The 13,511-nt window shown below is 35.1% G+C and overlaps 1 protein-coding gene across 1 annotated transcript; it reads right to left on the bottom strand.

The window, feature by feature from the left end:
• Window positions 1-12,000: 12,000 nt before the first annotated feature.
• LOC107941242 (uncharacterized) lies at window positions 12,001-12,599 on the bottom strand. Its single transcript, XM_016874798.1, has 3 exons — window positions 12,459-12,599; window positions 12,301-12,398; window positions 12,001-12,199 (listed from the first exon to the last, which is right to left on the bottom strand). Exons 1-3 carry the CDS (start codon window positions 12,597-12,599, stop codon window positions 12,001-12,003), a joined length of 438 nt encoding a protein of 145 aa, XP_016730287.1.
• Between the last annotated feature and the right edge of the window lie 912 nt (window positions 12,600-13,511).

Below are 13,511 nucleotides of genomic sequence, written 5' to 3'. Positions count from 1 at the left end.
AAGTGTCAATTATCTTGGGGAAACCTTTCCTAGCTACAGGAAGAACTTTGATAGACATACAGAAAAGCGAACTCACCATGAGAGTTCAAGACAATTAGGTAACATTTAATGTTCTTAAAATGATGAAATTTCCCGATTCGATGGAGGAATGTTCAATGATGGAAGAGCTAGAAAATTTAGTTTCTATGGAATGGGAGAACAATTTTGAAGACCCATTGGAGAACACCTTAGGGTTTGAACCATTGGATGATGAATAAGGTAATGAAAATATGGCTTTAATGGAAGCCAATCTGATGAGCTATGTTGAACCAGCATGGTTTGAACTGCTAGAATTGGAAGCCCGAGAGTTTGTGCAACCGAAGTTGTTATTCGAGGAACCACCCAAACTCGAACTTAAGGTACTTCATTCCTATTTGAAATACATTGATTTGGGTAACTGTTCTAATTTGCCTATGATTGTTTCAGTGGAATTAATAGAACACCAAAAAGAGTAATTGATTATTGTTTTAAAGAAATTCAAAAAGGCAATTGGATGGACTATAACTCATCCGAGGTATAAGCCATCCCTTTTGTATACATAAGATTATCCTAGAGGAGGGTGAAAGAGATAGAATTGATGGGCAAAGGAGACTCAATCCAATCATGAAATAGGTAATTCGAAAGGAAGTGATTAAATGGTTAGATGCGAGAATTATCTACCCCATCTCAGATAGTTCACGGGTAAGTCCGGTACAGTGTGTATCGAAGAAAGAAGCAATCACAATTGTTGAGAATGAACGGAATGATTTAATTCTAACAAGAATTGTCACAGGTTGGAGAATCTGTATTTATTATAGAAAATTGAACAAAGCCACTCGGAAGGATCATTTCCCATTGGCTTTTATGGATCAGATGTTAGATTGATTGACAAGTAATAAATATTACTGTTTCTTAGATAAATATTCGAGATACAACCAAATAGTGGTAGCCCCGGAAGACAAACACAGAACCACTTTTACTTGCTCGTACGATACGTTTGCTTTTAGGCAAATGCCTTTCGATTTATGTAATGCACTTGCCATATTTTAGTAATGCATGATGGCGAAATTACTGATATGGTTGAAAATTTTGTTTAGGTTTTCATGGATGATTTTTCTGTTTTTGGTAATACTTACAATGTTTATTTGAGTAATTTGGCTAAGGTACTTAAAAGATGCGAAGAGATAAATCTTGTCCTTAACTAAGAGAAATGCCATTTTATGTTTGATGGAATTGTTTTAGGATACAAAATTTCCAGAAACAAGATTGAAGTTGAGAAAATAAAGGTGGATGTAATTGAGAAATTACCACCACCAGTTGTTATGAAAGGAGTTCAGATTTTCATAGGCCATGCCAGCTTTTACCAAAGGTTTATAAAAGATTTTTCAAAAATTTCTAAGCTTTTGTGTAAGCTGTTAGAGAAAGACACTATTTTTGATTTTAACAAAGCATGTTTAGAAACTTTTGAAGAGTTGAAAAATCAGTTAATCTCAGCCCTAATAATTGTTACACCTGATTGGAACTCACCTTTTGAGTTAATGTGTGACACAAATGATTTTGTTGTTAGAGTTGTGATGGGTCAAAGAAGGAATAGAGTATTTCACACTATCTACTATGTAAGCAGAACTTTGACGAGAGCCTAGTTTAACTGCATAGTAACTAAAAAAGAACTCTGTGCTATCATTTTTGCTTTTGACAAGTTCCGTTCTTATCTCATAGGTACGAAAGCCACAGTATTTCCTGACCATGCGACCATTTAAAACTTACTCACAAAGAAATATGCTAAACTGAGGCTAATTCGATGGATATTCTTACTCCAATAATTTGACCTTGAGATCCAATGCAGAAAAGGTGTTGAAAATCAAGTAACCAATCATTTGTTGAGGTTGGAACAAAACGAGGTAACTCATTCACTTGTTCCAGTTAATGAGAATTTTCCAGATAAGCATACTCTCGAGGTAAGCCAAATTCACGATGTAACAATCCGATTTTAGTGATGTCAGAAATATTGGTTTTGGGACCACAATTTTGAGGAGTAAATTATTATTTTACTATTTATTTAATATTGATGGGATTATATTAAGGTCGTATTAAAATTTCGTTAAGAAATTTTGATGTTTAAATGGTTAATTAGGTAAAAAGGATTAAATCGTAAAAAGTGTAAAAGTTGAGTTCTATTTGCTAAAGGGGTTTGCTGACTATGAAATATTAAACTAAAGGACTTGAATGGTAAATATGCCATTTAGTGAGATAGTGGATGTATATGGCATGGTTTTATTGAAATGTTGATAAATTTAAAAGTTAAAATGGTAATTGAACAAATGAAACCTAAATTAATTAAAACAAAATTTGGTATAATCTTCTTCAATTGTTATTTCCACCGAAAATTGAAGGGAAAAACCTCCATTGTTGTGGTTGAAGGTTTGTCTAGTTCAAATTCTTGCACGATCAAGATAAACCATGTTCGAAATGAGGTCGAGGAAAAGCTAAAGCTTCAAATTTGTTCGATCTTACTTTTACGCCCTAGTTATTGAGGTAAGTTCGTATGAACTGTAATCATTTTAATGTTATCTAAATTGAATAGTTACTAAGTTGTTTTAGTATAAATTAATCAATACATGAATATATTTATGCTATGATGAATTGACGAATATTGAGTTCCGGTTGAACCTTAAGAATTCTTAAGATACGAATGACATGTCATTAGGGATTTCATGTTTCAGGTGCTGGTCTTAAATGTCCTACCGATGGCTGAGGTCCTGCATTTGTTGCGAATTCCCCACAGCTCGTGTGAGTAGCATCGTGTAGCTTACATTTTGACCCACAAATCATGTGAGTAGGCCCATTTCATAGCTCGTGTGAGCATTGATGTAAAGGAAAGGTTATGGTTATATGTAAAGGCACACTTCGTGTGAGCTTTCCTGAGTATCCGATGTAATTCTAGATGGTTCAATGAGTAAGAAAAGGGAACGAAATGATAAGTATGCAAATGGATTGAATCATAACTTTATGAGAGGAATTATGAACTTAATGATGTTAGTACATATGGAAATTTACTTATCTTATGGTTAATTTCATTTATATCATAGAATAACATACTAACATATGAGTTGGTGATGTTGTTTAGGATTTTACTAAACTTATGGCATTGATGATGAATTATGTTTAATCTCTAAATTGTATAAACGAAATGGTAAGTTATGTTTTAGTTTATACGGGCTTACTAAGCACTCGTTGCTTATGTACTTGTTTTTCCTTTGTTTTATAGATCATCGGAAGCTCGTCGGAGATCTATCACACTATCTAGCCCTTTGTTTTATAGATCATCGGAAGCTCGATTTGCTTGGAAGCTTGTTGGAGATCTATCACACTATCCAACAATCATTTTTTAGTTTTTGAACATTTTGGCCAAGGTTAATAATGACATGTATAGGTCATTTTGAATGGTATTTAGTGAATGTATAATTGATATTTTGTTATGTTTGTGCTTTGAAGTTATGTATGGTTGATGGGCTTGTAATGTTTGTTAAGTTATGTCATCTTAACCACTTTTAGGTAATTGAAAGGCATGGTGTATTGGTATGCTTGTGATGGCTTGAGAATGGTCAATTGTGATATGTGTTGGTAAGTATTTGAACTAGGTTCTTATGTTTGAAATAAGGTAATGTTGACTTATTTTGGTATGTAATACTTTGGTATATTTTAGGTGCCTTTGAATGGCACATTGGTTAGGTGATTAAAGATGTTTAAATGGCATGTTTTTATGTATGTTTGAATGGTACTTGAACTGTAACACCTTTAACTCGTATCCGTCGCTAGAAAACGATTATGGAGTAGTACCGGAGTTTTCAAATAAAAAAATAAATTCCAAACATTTCAAACCGTATCAATATTCATATTAAAATCAATCTAATTCATACATATCGTCCCTCATACGAGCCCCCGAGGCCTTAAATACACATTAGAAACATGTCAGGACTAAATCAAAAACTCAGAGAATTATACAGAAAATAGTGAAAATTTTCAACACTGCAGGGGTCACACGACCGTGTGGCTCGCACGACCAAAGACATGCCCGTGTCTCAGGACGTGTGGGCATTCGATGTAGGGACACACAGCTGTGTCCAACCCTATCTGTGCCCGTGTAACTCACTAACTTGGGTCACATGGCCAAGCCACACGCCCGTGTGCCAGGCTGTGTACCTTTCGGAATAAGCTCACATGCCCGTGTGTCAGGCCGTGTGCTACGCCGTGTAACTGCCTTACTTACAACCCTTTGAAAGCTACAGGGGACACACAGCTGAGACTCATGCTCATGTCTCTGCTCGTGTGGACGAAAATAGGCCATTTTACAAGCTATTTTTCTCACGCATCTAGGTATGTACATACAACAAAAAATGTACATATATACAAGCCATAACAAGGCACCAAAATCATGCATAATCAAGCTATACACATATGGTATAATCATATACAACCAATATGCCCAAAGGCACCTCAATTGATAACATTAAAACATGTAAATCCATGTACTCAATTTAGCCAAAATAATCAATTAACTTCCAACAATATTTGTATCAATAAATACCATAAAACTTACTTACCAAAGCACAAACCATTTGGTACCAAAATGCCATTCTATTACTTGTATCAAATGACCATATAAATCATACAAAATAACTGACCAATTCACCACATTTCCAACAAGTTACAAGCCATATAATGTGCATATTCAAACCATAATTTCAGATTCCATAATTCAAGCATAACAAGCCAAACATTATCCATATTAAGGCTAATATTTACATGTCAAAACCAATTCATTTGAACACCAAAATACCAAACTCAAGCTAAACAAAATGGTCATTCCAACAACCAAACGTATAGGCGAACATTAGCCAAAATACTTATACATGCCATTATAACCAAAATAAAAGCAACCGAAAGTACAAAAAGAGCCAATGGATAGTGTGATATAGCTTCGACAAGCTTCCAACCCGAACGAGCTTCCGATACAGTATAAAACACAAAAAATGACATAGAGTAAGCATTAAAGCTTAGTAAGTTCGTATAACATAAAACATAACTTACCATTTCATTACATAAAAGGTAAGCTAACATAGCATATTTCAACCTTAATTTGGCCAATGCCTAAGCATGTACATCAAGCAAGTTAGCCATGTAAACATATACATAAACCAAACAAATATGGATGAGAACAACAAATAAAATATGTTTCATATACATGTATCATCCAATTCAAATTTTCTATATACCATGTAACAACATTTCCATGTAATTCATATATATATCCCTGTAATGGTCCGTATCAAACTCTTACCAATTCGTATCAAAATATTGCCCATTGAACCATTTAGAATACCGTTGGATACTTGGGATAGCTTACACATAGTGTGCTAAATCATATAACTGTAATCTGTCAAATCCTGTACATGTATGCTCACACGAGCTGTGAATTGGTATGCTCACACGAGCTGTAAACTGGTATGCTCACATGAGCTGTGAAAATGGGTCTGCTCACACGAGTTGTGGGTCAGAACATAGCTACATGATACTACTCACATGAGCTATGGAGTATCTGCAACACATGTCGGACCTCAGCCATCGGTAGGACGTTCAGGACCAGCACCCGAATCATGTAAACTCTAATGACATGTCATTTGTATCCTACGAATTCCTAAGGTTTAAACAAGACTCAGAAATCGCCATACGTCATTGGATATGCAATCGGTATATATGTATGACATTTCAAAATACATGTATAATTCAATTAAAAACATGACTCGATTTATATCTCGACGAGTAAATATAGATACGAAGGCGACTAATCCGAGACTTTATCTTTGCCCTGATCTAAAGCCGTACGAGGTTTGTCTTGATCTATACGGATAAATTAAACTCAACTCAATATATATTTTATTCAATTTAACCCAAAATCATATTTTTAAAATTACTATTTTTCCCCTATACTTTTAATTTCTTTGCAATTTAGTCCCTAGCTCATAAAAATGGAAATTTATAAAATTTCACCACAACGCACTATGGCCGAATAGCAAATAGGTCCCTAGCAAGCCCCATATTTCATTTATTCATAATTTTACCATGTAAAATTTTCTAATTTTCAATTTAATCCCTATTTGACAATTTCATCAAAATCTCTTAACAAAAGTTGTTTATCTAACAACAACTATCCATTTTCTTCCATAAAACATAAAAAAACCTATATTCATTCATGGTAAAACTCTAGTCCTGTCATAGTTTTACAAATTAGTCCCCAGTCTAGCTAGATTAAGCTACAACGATCCCGAAAACATAGAAATCATTAAAAATGAGACAAAAATCACTTACAATCAAGCAAGTAGAAGTTGCCAAAATTAAAAGCTCAAAAATGGCTTCCCAAACCCTAACATTTGGTTGAAGTTGAAGAATAAAAGATGATACTTGGTTTTGTTTTATTTTCTTTATCATTTAATTACTAATTACCAAATAACCTTTAAAACATTCAAAATTTACACAAATTCCAAGCCATTACATTCCACTATCTTTATTAGTAGTCTAATTACCATATAAGGAGTCATAATTTAAGGTTCTATAGCTATTTAATACCTTTAGCTACTAGAACTCAACTTTTGCACTTTACACGATTTAGTCTTTTTTTATCAAATTGAGCATATAAACGATAAAATTTCTTAACGAAATTTTTATACGGTCATACTATCATGATGTAAGAAAGAAAATAATAATATAATAAATATTTTGACGTCAAATTTTTGTCTCAAAATCACTATTCTGATTTCAATGAAAACGGGCTGTTACATGAACCCCTTCAATGTGTGCCCAATTGGTTTCAATGGTTTGGTACAGATTAGACTTGAAATTATTTGATTTTAGGTAAATTTTGTGTTCACATGGCCTAGGACATGGGTTGCCACACGGTCGTGTGTAATCTGAGAATTTCTTAGGATTCAAGTTAGTGAGTTACATGACCTAGTACATGGCTTGGCACACGGGCGTGTGTGGCAACTCAAAGAGTTACACGACCTAGCACACGGCCTGGAACACGGGCGTGTGGGGCTACTCAGTGAGTTACATGGGTGAGGACACGGGCTTGGACACGACCGTGTGTCTCTTGTTCTAAAGTTACACGGCCTGGCCACACGGTTGTGTGACCTCTATTTTCTAATTTTTGCTATTTTTTTCCTAAACTTTTCGTTTTGTTTCAAATTAGTCTCAAATTGCTTCTAAGCTATTTTTAGGGTCTCGAGGGCTCGATTTAGGGATGAAATGTGTGTGATTGAATGGTTTATGATAAATTGTAATTATTGAATGTTATGATGTTGAAATATTTTTAATTGTATGATTATGATCCGTAACCCTAATCTGGTGATGGAGACGGGTTAGGGGTGTTACACATGAAATACCTTGGTTTGCTAATGATGCAAATTATTTAGCATGTGGAATGATTCCTCGAGAAATGACATACCAGCAAAAGAAGATATTCCTTGATGATAGTCGGTATTATTTCTATGAGGATCCGTTTTTATTTAATTAATGTGTAAATAACATAATTAGGAAGTGTGTAGCTGGAAGTGAAATTAACGAGATCCTTTACCACTGCCATTCATCTCCGAATGGCGAACACTTTGGTGGTTCCTGCATTGTAGCAAAGATCTTACATGCAGGATTCTTTTGGCCTACAGTGTTCAAGGATGCGTATGCATATGTGAAAAATTGTGATAGATGCCAAAGGATCAGAAACATATAAAGGAGGAACGAGGTGCCCTTAACGAAAATTTTAGAGGTAGAGTTATTTGATGTGTGGGGAATTGATTTTCTTGGCCCATTCCCTTTTTCTTATGGTAATAGGTATATCTTGGTAGCTATGGATTATGTATCCAAGTGGGTTGAAGCTGAGGCATACCAAATGAATGATCCTAAGGTAGTCATGTGATTCCTACATAAGCATGTGTTTACGTGATTTAGGACTCCTAGAGCTATAATTAACGATGAATGATCTCACTTCATAATTAAATGGCTTAAGTGATTGCTCGAAAAGTACAACATGAAACACAAGATTGCCACTGCATATCATCCATAATGAAATGGGTAAGTTGAATGGGTGAACTATGAGATAAGAGGAATCCTTGAAAAGATAGTGCGACCTAATATAAAAGATTGGTCTCAAAGAATCGATAATGCTCTATGGGCCTACCGAATTGCTTTTAAGACACCGTTAAGAATGTCTCCTTTTTGGTTAATCTTTGGAAAGTCATGTCATTTACCGCTTGAGTTGGAGAATAAAGCTCATTGGGCATTGAAGCAATTGTATTTGGATCTTAAGCAAGTCGATGAGAGAAGGATGTTACAGCTTGATGAGTTAGAAGAGTTAAGGTTATTTTCATATGAGAATGCCAAGATGTATAAAGAAAAGACTAATAGGTGGCATGAAAATCGTATACAACCTCGTGAATTCAGAGAAGGACAGAAAGTATTGTTGTTCAATTTTAGGCTAAGGTTATTTCCGAGAAAGCTCAAATCCTGATGGAAAGGACCTTAAACAATCTATAAAGTTAACCTACATGGAGCCGTAGAATTGTACAACAACAAGGGAGGTACGTTTAAAGTTAAAGGTCAGCATCTCAAACACTATTGGGATGGTGAAGTTGAGCGAATTGAAACCTCGTTCAATTTAATAGACCCTTAATTTTTATATTTTTTTTAATAAATGGCATACTTAGAAATTACTTTCTTGGATTATTGGAACTTAAGCGAGAGCATTTGTGACCCCTCCAACCTTTCTCGGGATATTAATTTAATGTAATCTTCCGAGAAAAAATTTTCTCAGTAAGCCAAAAGAAATTTGTAATTATTTGTTTATGCTTAATAAGAGGGTCAATTTGGCCCAAGTACTAATTAGTTTATTTTTCTAGTATACTTTAATATTTTTTCAATTTAGCAAAATAATTGTAGTTTGGGCTTGAAGCCCAGAACAATGAAGAGGAGAAATTTATGCACTAGGTCCTGTCCATAGGGTCCCCAAAAGCCTAATTTTTCCTTCACCTTTCCCTTCCCTCCTTACCTTGTCACCCAAGTAATTGCTTGGAGCTAAATTCTTGCTACAAAATTTCCCTAATCCATCACTATATAAACCCTTTCATACCTTAATAAAATTCACAACACCTAAACAATTAGCTTTCACCCTAATTTTCTTCTCTTAGTCGTCGGCCTCAAGTTCCCAAAAGCCTCCACCACACACATTGTCGATTTCTTTTCCTATCTTTTTGCGAAAAAAATTCCTATTTTTCTGGAAAAATACCATGTCTCACAAAAGAACTAGATCTTCTAAGACTTCTGCTGAAAATCCAATTGTGATTCAAACAAGGAAGCAAGGAAAAAAATTGATTCTATCTTCAAGAATTAACGCATGATGCCAGAAAATGGTTTCAATTTGGAGAGCAGTGAAAAGATGGTTATGCCATTGTCAATTCAAAAGACAATTAATGCTTTAAATTGGGAGCAATTATGTGATGAATGTTCAATGCATAATGAAGATTTAGTGCGAGAGTTCTATGCCAACTTGACCACGCCAGATGCTAATGAATTTCTTTTTGTAAGAAGAAGGTATCCCTTACTTCTATATCCATTAATGATTTGTTTAACTTACCCGATGTTGGAGAAGATGAGTACTCTACCATGATAACAAATATCAATTGGGATTTTCTTCAACATGTTCTTAATGTGGTTAGAAATATGGGATCCCAATAGATTATAAAAATGTATAGTAGTCATTCTTGCCGAAGAGAATATTTAAATCCATTTGCTAAGGTATGGTTCTATTTTATTCGATATAGCTTGATGCCTATCTCACATAGTTCCACCATCTCGATGGAACGAATGCTTTTGTTATATGCCATTATGACAGAAATTTCTATCAATGTTGGGAGAATTATTCTCAAAGAGATCCAGGATTGTGCTTGTAAAAAGGCAGAAAGTGCCTACTTTCTATCATTGATTACTTCACCTTGCTTGAGGGACCAAGTAAGATCGAAGGCAAACTTAAATGACCGTTATGTTCAAGGTTGCATAACAAAGCATGACCTTGAGAGGTTAGTGTAGAATGTAGAACTGTTGAAGAAACTTGAACCAAATGAGCCAAACGAACCAAAATCAGAAGGGTCATCAACCAAATCTAAACCAAAAGCTGACTCAGTTGATGAGACAGAAGAAGCAAAAACAAAAGAGGAACCAAATAGCCTTGAACTGAAGGTGGAACCAAATGTTGCTAAACCAGTGGAGCTGAATTTTAATCCTGAGATGACTATTCCTACTTCCTCAAATACTATGAAGAATCCTGAATTTTCAACTATGATGGATATGTGGAAATTGATGCATAACCAACAATAAACTTACTAGAGATATGCAAAAGTTAGAGATGATTCCATATAAAATACTTTTAAAAATATCTTTAACACTTTTGTTCTTGAGTTCCACATCATATCTTCGAGACATGGCAAGAGGAGATTGTGGGATCAAGTCTGAAAAAGAAACGAAAAGAAAAAAACATAAAAGATGACACAAATAAAAATGGGGGAGATTTCTTGTCCTTAGTATTTATTTTTAGGCGTTTATTTGTATTCCTTAGTTAGTATTTTGCTTTCGTATAATAAATAAGATATTGCAAGAACGAATCAAATAAGCTCAATAGAAAAAAGCGAAGTGATGTGGTAATGTAAATGAAAATGGCTAGGATGGATTGTTGAGAAAGACTTGGTACTTAAGCAGTCTTCATGACTCATCTCTCTCTTACAACCCTACCCAGTGTTCAGTTTTCATTCATTACTTTGTTTTCGCAATGAGGACATTGCTTCTTTTTAAACGGGGGGTAAGGCAACATTCGTATAAGTTTTTGTAAATTTTCAAGTATATTTCAATCTTTTCCATATAAGTATGTTGGAATAAATGAATGTTCAGAAAAAAAATTTGGTCATAAGTTAGTCTAAATGCAAGTATGATTTCTGATTTTATCTGAGTTTTTAATGTTATCTTGAGTTATGGTTGCTTGTGTATTCTCAAGTCTTTTGTAGCCTTTTACCATGAAAATTAAACTTCTTTTAAAATAAACATCCTTGAAGGTTTAAGTTTTTAGAATTGATTTAATACTTTCTTGAGGCGAAATCCAAGGAGGCATAAGAATTGAAACATGATTTAGGCACATTTTCTTTAGATCGTCTGAGCCTGTCAAGCCTACCATATAAAATTTGACACTTGAAATCTTAATTTGAGCCTTAAAGCCTTTATTATTGTTAGTTACCTACATCAAAAGCAATACTACCATCTTTTTAAATTTTATCTTATTTTTGCACCTATCTTGTAACACCCCTATCCCGTATCCATCGTCGGAGTAGGGTTACGGAGCATTACCCTTCAAACGTACCATTAAAACATTTATTTCATACATTATTGTGATCCTAATCTAATACATTCAATCACATTCATAATATCCCTTAATTGTGCCCTCGAGGCCCTAAAAATACCTTAAGAATAGTTCGGGACCAAATTGGAAACAATCAAAAAGTTGAAGAAAAATTGAATTGTAGGGGTCACACGGCCATGTGGCTAGGCCATGTAACTCACACGGTTGAGACACACGCCCATGTCTTAGGCTGAGTAACAATCAAAATAGAGACACACAAAAACAATTATTTTACCCAAAAATTATTTAAAACTATAAAATTAAATTTTCTAAGAATATTTTTATTTTCTAGAAAATTATTTCCCGATTTTTAAATAGAATTAAGCTAACTAAAAATTTACTAATAAACCCGATTAACTCTTAATTTTTACTCAAAACCCGGTAAATTTACCTGAAACAACTAGACCTATTTTTAGGGCCTTTCAACTCTCCCCCATTTAAAATATATTTCGTCCCTAAAATTTACCTGAATATAACAAATACGGGTACTAACGCCTCGTGATATCTTCCGGCTTCCAGGTAGCTTCCTCAGTCTTGCAGTTGCGCCATAAAAATTTCACCAATAGAATTGTCTTACTGCATAGCACGTTGAACTCACGGTCTAAGATCGTAACCGGTTGCTCCTCATACAAAAGTTCAGATCGAACCTCAATCTCCTCAACAGGAAGAATATGAGAATGATCTAATCTATACCTCCGAAGCAGGGAAACATGAAAAACATCGTGGATGCGCTACAGCTAAGGCAGCAACAGAAGACGATAAGTAACCGATCCAATCCGCTCAATCACCTTGTAAGGGCAATGAACATTGAACTAAGTTTACCCTTCTGCCCAAACCTCAAAACCTTCTTCCAAGGCAAGACCTTCAAAAACACCTTATTACCAACCTAATACTCGATATCTTGATGTCTCAAGTCAGCATAAGATTTCTGCCTATTTGAAGCAACCTTCAACCGCTCACAGATAAGTTTCACCTTATCCTCTATCTCATGAACCAAATCTGGACCCAAATTCCTCTTCTCCTCCATGTTGGACCAACAGAGTGGAGTCATACACTTCCTACAATAAAGTGCCTCAAACAGAGCCATCTGAATACCCCTCTGATAATTTTTGTTGTACGCGAACTCAGCGAACGACAAATGTCACTCCCAGCTACCACCAATATCAATAGCATAACTCTAAAGCATATCCTCGAGAATCTAGATCACCCTCTCAGACTGACCATCTGATTGCGGATCGTACGATATACTGAAGTGAAGCTTCGAACCGAAAGCCTTATACAACGTCTTACAAAACCTCGACGTGAATCATGGATCTCTGTCCAATATGATAGAATCTGGAACTCCATGGAATTTGAGAATCTCCCTAACGTAAAGCTTAACCAATTGTTAAAATCTATAAGTTGTACGCACAGTCAAGATATGTGCACAATTCATAAACCGATCTGCTATCACCCAGATTGAATCCTTCCGATATGGAGTTAATGACAATCCAGAAACAAAATCCATCATGATTCACTCCCATTTCCACTATGGAATCTTGATCAGCTAAAGTAACCGAAACGGACGTTGATGCTCAGCTTTGACCTTCTGGCAAACTAAAGATCTACCAACAAAATCAGCTATGTCCTTCTGCAACACTGGCCACCAATAAAAAACCCAAAGATCCTGATACATCTTGTTCCTACTGGATGCATAGCATATGGACTTCTATAAGCCTAGATAAGAATCATATGTCTTAGATCTCCGTCCATTGGAACACACATCCGACCTTTGAAGTAAAGGACACCATCAACATTAAGACCAAAATCTCCAAGAACACCCAACTCAACTTGACAGATACGATGCACAAAACTCTCGTCGAACCACTATCTCTCTTGAATTAACTGTGCAAGGGTCAGCTTCACCTGAAGCTCAGCCAATAAACCACAATCTTCAAAAATTGACAAATTTATGAGCATTGCCCTCAAATCAACCAAGGAATTTCGACTCTAGGAATCA

The sequence above is a fragment of the Gossypium hirsutum genome, chromosome D12, assembly GCF_007990345.1.
Source record: "Gossypium hirsutum isolate 1008001.06 chromosome D12, Gossypium_hirsutum_v2.1, whole genome shotgun sequence".
Lineage (NCBI taxonomy): Eukaryota > Viridiplantae > Streptophyta > Magnoliopsida > Malvales > Malvaceae > Gossypium > Gossypium hirsutum.
The sequence above is the reverse complement of the archived record's forward strand: the minus strand, read 5'-3'. Positions and strand labels throughout refer to the sequence as shown.